Source organism: Drosophila subobscura, chromosome O (assembly GCF_008121235.1).
Source record: "Drosophila subobscura isolate 14011-0131.10 chromosome O, UCBerk_Dsub_1.0, whole genome shotgun sequence".
Lineage (NCBI taxonomy): Eukaryota > Metazoa > Arthropoda > Insecta > Diptera > Drosophilidae > Drosophila > Drosophila subobscura.
In genome coordinates this window covers 23,041,861-23,048,262 of record NC_048533.1, presented here as the reverse complement: position 1 = coordinate 23,048,262, position 6,402 = coordinate 23,041,861, and the positions used below count along the sequence as shown (strand labels likewise).

The 6,402-nt window shown below is 42.4% G+C and overlaps 1 protein-coding gene across 1 annotated transcript; it reads left to right on the top strand.

Annotated features, from left to right (window-relative positions):
* The first annotated feature begins 652 nt into the window (after positions 1-652).
* On the top strand, positions 653-1,154 carry LOC117896747 (protein Diedel). The gene has a single exon (XM_034805213.1). It carries the CDS (start codon positions 688-690, stop codon positions 1,027-1,029), a length of 342 nt encoding a protein of 113 aa, XP_034661104.1. The 5' UTR covers positions 653-687; the 3' UTR covers positions 1,030-1,154.
* The last annotated feature ends 5,248 nt before the right edge of the window (positions 1,155-6,402 follow it).

Sequence of the window (6,402 nt, the reverse complement as noted above, 5' to 3'; positions counted from 1 at the left end):
GTGCTGTGTGCCGCTGTGCGCCTGGTGAAAAACTTAAACTGGAATTTCCTTTCGTTTGACTGTGAATCTCGTTGGCCCGCAGTAATTTCAGTACGGACAGTGCAATTCAAAGTGACTGTTCAAACACAGAGCTGTATGGAATCGCTGCAGCGCGCTGGTGGGAATACGAGTTGTTGAATGCTTCTTCAATGGCTGAATGTTCGGAAATTCTGGAAGAAAAAAACAAAATAACATAAATAAATGAGTAAATGAATGAACATTAATTATATAAAACATAGAATTGATTTCCTAAAATCCATGTTCGTTTTCTTTCCGGGGGTACCAGTACAGTTCGCATTTTAAATTGTCTATCTCGAGTTAGGTAGAATTACAGCAAGCCGGGTCGGAACACTCAGAGTATACATATTATTGTGTATAATTTGCACATGTAGGAAATGACACTCGATGTTGATTAAGAATAAGCCATGAAAGCCTTTTTCTCAAGAAATATTGACGTCCTCGTCTGTATTTATTTTATTGCTGTTGTTATCGGTAATTTTTCCTATTACCTCAAGAAGCAAATGTTGGCACAATTATATTTCACAAAGCCGCAGTAATGCTGCCGTTATCTGAGTTTGTTTTGCGCTAGCTGGTATAAATACCGGACAGAGGTGAAGATCATACAACACTTGAAGTCTAGAGATAGCCATGAAACCATCAATCGTTTTCCTTCTGGGCTTTGGATGCCTGCTTGCCCTGGCCAGCGAAGTGAGCGCCGATTGCTGTCGCTCCTCGCTGACAATCACCTACACAGTTGACGGCGGACAGGCCTGCGGGAGCGTAGGTGGACATGGAAAATCGGACAGTTGCACCATTACAATCTGCGCCGATGGCCGGGCCCAGGTGGGCACCTTCTGTGGACGTGGGTCCTGCAACATATTCGGCTGCGCCTGCAAGAACGGCTGCCTGACTGGCGATTATCTAAACAGTTTCATCAACAACAACAAAGGTCATAGCATTAAGGTTCTGGGCCAGAGGTGGAATACATAATTGAAATCAGAATATGCTAATCTATCTATGGACATATGGACATAAACGCGTTTATATTATAATATTTAAAAGCCTAATCGATTGTATACACAAAAATAAAAATTATCTTGAAAAAATATAAACTAGTTCCAGATTCCTCATATTTTTGCACATTTTTGATTGCTGATTAAGAAAAATCATTGACGTCTTTTTCTTAAGAAATTTTGACATCTTCGTGGGTATTTATTTTATTGCATTTGTTATCGTTAATTTCCCCCATTATCCCACCAAGTAAATATTGCCACAATAAGATTCCGAAATGATTCACAAAGCCTCGCACACGCTATCTGAATTTAGTTAGCGCTATCAGGGATAAATACTGGACACAGGTGCAGATCGTACAATACTTGGAGTGTAGAAACAGCCATGAAGCACTCCATCGTCTTCCTGCTGGCCATTGGATGTCTGCTGACTGCTGCTAAAAAACTCTGAAGCAAAATTATATTCACCAAAGCCCATAAAGACTAAAAACGATATTTTACAAGACCATGCGCCATCTGTTGGTAATTACACGAACTTTAAACTCAAACTACGCCCAAAAGTACGCATTGGGTTTCTGTTCTTGCAACATTCTCATTTCAGGTGGTAGGTGGTGCCCCAGGCCACAAGAAACCGCACCTCACTGACAGAGGAAGAAGGAAATCAAACTTTTCACTACCAACGCTGGATGGCGGCACCTAGACCCTTTTAATTTTACCAACGCTGGATGGCGACACTCAGACTGTTTATGAGACCGACAATAAAGTTAATTAAAAATCGTTGTCAAATTTATTATTCATATTTTTTTGTTATTCTTTAAATCATAGGAAACAAAAGTAAAATTCAAAACTCTGAGTCAATTACGCTCACAGAACCTGTTGCTTACCATAAATTTGTTCATTGCTTATACATCTTCATATAAGTTGGTCATTTAAACTCAGTAAGATGGTCAATTGGCTTGCGCGCAATCCAATTACCCAAAATGATGGCCAATCCAAATGATTAAACATCTAATTAGCATGTCGCCTTCAACGCCTGCCTTCTCCTGTCAAGCCCCAGTCGCAACTAATTCGAAACATTTCAGAAGTGAACTAGTAGAAAAATATATCTGTGTACATGTCCCAGAAGTAATGCCATTCAATAGGGGAACTGACAAATAATCTAATTAGTCGCCTGTACGATGAGTTTCCACTGTCAAAAGATGAATTCGAGTAATCTCAGCGCCCCCAAAGGAAACTACTCGAAACGCGAGCAAGAAGGATAGAGATGGGGATATGGGGGAGCGAGGGAGATGGCCACATTGTGTCAAGATGTCAAAGGGAAAGGTAATAAATTGCTGCCAGCACCAGCCAGCCCCAAGTCGGCAGCTGGCTGCCATAGGCTATATCCATAACGATACTTGTGGTCCAAAGATGCTGGAGGCCTATGCGAAGGCAGCGCGTGCATTTTCAATTTCCGCAGGCGGCATTTTTCAATACGAACACGAATATTCCTTGGAGAGTGTGCTCTCGGGCTCGCCTTGAGATGTAATTAGTTGGATACTTCATTAACCACAGTCGACAATCAACAAATGAGTAATTAACTTGCGCCTGAGACTCTGACTCGAACTCGGTTCCTCGTGTGCCGTTAATATTTCATAATTGAGCAATTTATTTTCGCCTCTTTGACAGGATCAAAGACGGAGCCGACCCCAAAGCGCCGCACGCAAATTTTATGCTCGGTTACAGAATGCAGCGATGGTTCCGTTTCGTTAATGATGGGTAGGCTTTGTGTGTGGCTCTTGGCGGATACACACAAGCGTAGGGAATGGAATGCTAACTATTTAAGTAAAACTATTCCTTAAATAAGAGATAGCCTGTGGACACTGAGGATCACCAGTCAGCATGGGATCATGACATTATCATGTTTCTATTCTATATTTTCTTATCACCCATCTATTTTCTTGCACTATTTACTTGAACGATGGAATAAAGCGTGTTGTCAAATGACTATTTCCGGTAGTACCTGCTGAAGAATTCAAATGATCCAATCAAATGTTTATTGGAGTATCTGTTTGTTCGTGTTCTCCCGTTGTTGCTGTATCTGTTTGACAATGTCAAAACACCAGACGCAGACAAGAGCTTGTCATAAATTTGGTTTTGATTGTCGAGAGCAATGCCAAGAATCTGGAGTGGAAATTTATGCCCAGACAATTCTAGGGGGAGCTGGTGCTGGTGGCCCGGGATCTCTACCGGGATCTCTGGTTTTTGGGGGCATTCAACGAGGCGTGTGAGTGATTTGTGTGGTTGGGGGGAATATGTCTGAAGTTCCGCCATTTTATGTATGTGATAAATTAATTAAAATTAGACAATAACTACAACGGGAAGCCCACTAATGAGCTGGAGACGATCGACAAGGGAAACAGAGTGACAGAGGCATGAGGCTGCCTACCCAGCGCCCTTCGGCTCCCTCTCTCTCACTCGCTCTCCGACGCAGTTGCAAGCAGATCTTGTAGAACATGTCAGCGCAACAAATTTCAATTAGTTCACGCTTCACTTATTCGACGGCAGCGGAGCACTCATAAAAAGAAAGTGCCGCCCCTGAAGGAGTCGACGGAGTGGAAATGGAAATGAGACTGAGACTGCGACTGGGAGTCGAATTGTAGTTGGCGCACATGGCGGCCACGCAACATAATTAATTCGAACAACTAAATTTATTGTAAAACGTTGATTGTGGCTTTAATTGGGCGTGGGGTTGCGACCCAGAAGCCCTTTAGTGCCTCCCGACACTTTCCTCTGGGAATATTGCAATGTAAAGAGCTGAAAAGAGGTCTCCGAAATCAAATGTTGGGTTATTTTCGGGTGCCCGCACTCCGGTTACATGTTTTCTGTCATAGATTAGCCGCGGCCCTGCCTCCTTGCTGCCGAGCACATAATTTCACACTCCCCCCATCCTCTGGCTGGCTGACTGGCTGCTGGCATGAGCATCTGTTGAATGCAGATACTTATGGGAGTATCTCCTCGGCTCCCTCCTCAAGTGTGACAAATGTGAGCGGAGATGTTCAGTGGCGGGGCGTAGCTGGCTGCGCGTGTTCGTATTTTGTATGTGTGTTGTCCCTTGGATAAACTGCATATTACTTATGCAGGATGATTTACTGGGACGCGTGACAGATTTACAAGTTGCATTTACTGCATTAATTTATCATAAATATATTGCTTTGGGGGCGGCATAAGCCTCACAGAGCTTGGATTTAGTAAAGAACAAGAATGGAAGGGATCTCCCAAGCTCAAAAGGTGGATCTTCACACCTCGGACGGCCTGTCACATCGGAGGAAACAATTACCGAATGGCACATGCTGGCATTTCCTGCCTCAGGCTGCCTCTAATTGCACTTGATGTGTATTTATAAAAACTTTATTCATTTGGCGACACATTTTCGCCGTTTTCGCTGGCCATAATGATTATGAGGCGTTGACACAAATATGGCAAGCAGGCGACTCGTGTGCAGTCGAGGCAACATGAATTTGCCATTTAATTAAGATGCGATACGAAACTGTTGCACATAATGCTTTTATGACTCTTTAATGCATTCTCTAAATATTACATGAGTTTCAATTTAAATAATTTGCTTCTATTCAAAATTAGTCAGCAGCAATGAGCCCCGAAATTTCTATATTTATGTTATGTATCGAAATTGCAATTGCCTGGCGGCAGCCGCCAACTGAGCACACTCAAAATACAATAAAAGCAAAAGAACCAAAAGGAAGAACGCATTTCGAATATATTGTGTTATAAAACAAAGTATCATTTGGGCAAATCAGCGGGATGTAGCGACAACAAGTCGAGGAAGGCAAACCCAAATCCCACACGAACCGAAAAGACATTGTCTCTGCGGTTCTGCTTCGGCATGTTGCATTTTTATGTGCCATGAAATTAATTTACGATTACGACAATTTAAATTTTTAAAATCACACTAAAAATATGTTAACAACCCGAACCCGCCATCTCCGCTGTCGCATTGTCGTCCCGACACGAAAGTGTTAAAAAGCCCGAGGCGAAGATCTTCCTCCTCCAACTGTGGCCGCGGGATTTATGTTTGTGTGGCTGAGAGAGTGTTTTGGGGGTGAGCGGAACGACGAGACCCATTGTGTCGTTGTTGTTCAATATCAGAAGTGTTGACTTGAGTTTATGTTTCATATTTTTTGTCTGAAGTCATTTAATTTCTATAAACAGACAGACAGGGCAACGTCAATGGTTCTAGGGGTGGCTCTGGGTCGGACCATCTGAGGACCACGCTGATGATGATGTGGCACTGACGTTTATGTGGCACTGACATCGGAGGCAAAGGCAAAGGCGGAACTCGTTCACGGCTTATTTGGCAGCTCTTTCTGGATGCTGTGAACAACATGTTTTAAGTGCCTGTTACTTTATGAGCTTATTAAAAAGGAAGTTCTCTGTTGTTCTCGAGTTTATTAGACCAAAAAACTGCTGGCCATAAATTGTCACGTCAATGGCCAACGGAAGAAGCTCAGGTGTGCGATGTGACAAGAAAGTGCACTTAACTCCAAGCTGTAAGTTAAAAAGAATAGTCATAAATCTTAGCTTTAATTTTGATTCAAGATTCTTTCTCCTTTTATTTTTAGATATCAAAACTATTCACACAATTGGCAGTGTACTCAGGCATTCAGCCCATTACCTGCTATAACTCGGATTCGGCCTGTGTCTGATTTGAAAATTATTTATTCATGGCAATCAGAGCAGCAGTAGAGGAAAGGCAATTGTGTTTCATTTCTCTTAATATTGCTCTCGTCAAATAAACAAATCAAATCATGGTGTTAAGGCAAATGATGGATTGACATCACACAAACCACACAAGCAGAGATGCTTCTGATGTACACTGACGAAAAAAATGTACAAAACTGGTTTCAATTAATGAAGAAAAGAAGGCAAAAGATGTGGGACGTATTTTGATATTTTACAGATCGAAATCCACTGACTATTCGTATATTCTTGAACCTTTTTTATTGAGTACTTCAATCAAAAAATGACTATGAAAGAGTTGTCTTTTAACTCGGTTCTGCCTGGTCTCTTTCTAGCCTCCGATCGACTGATCCATCACTCAATTTAGCACTTTGCTCTGACTGTTTTTCTCACCGTGTAGATGCACGGACGGAGTCAGTTAGTCAGCCAGCAAGCCAAACATTGGGAATGCTGCAAATCCAAAAAATCCTGTCCGTATGGCAACAATGCCAGCAAAACGCGACTGGCTGTGTAGTGGCAAAAGCAAAATCAACCGAAGAACAATTTTTGCAGCATGTCCCGGATGTTTGTCCTTAGTGGAGGGCTGCCAGGCGCTGCTTTTGTTGCCGCAGTGCCT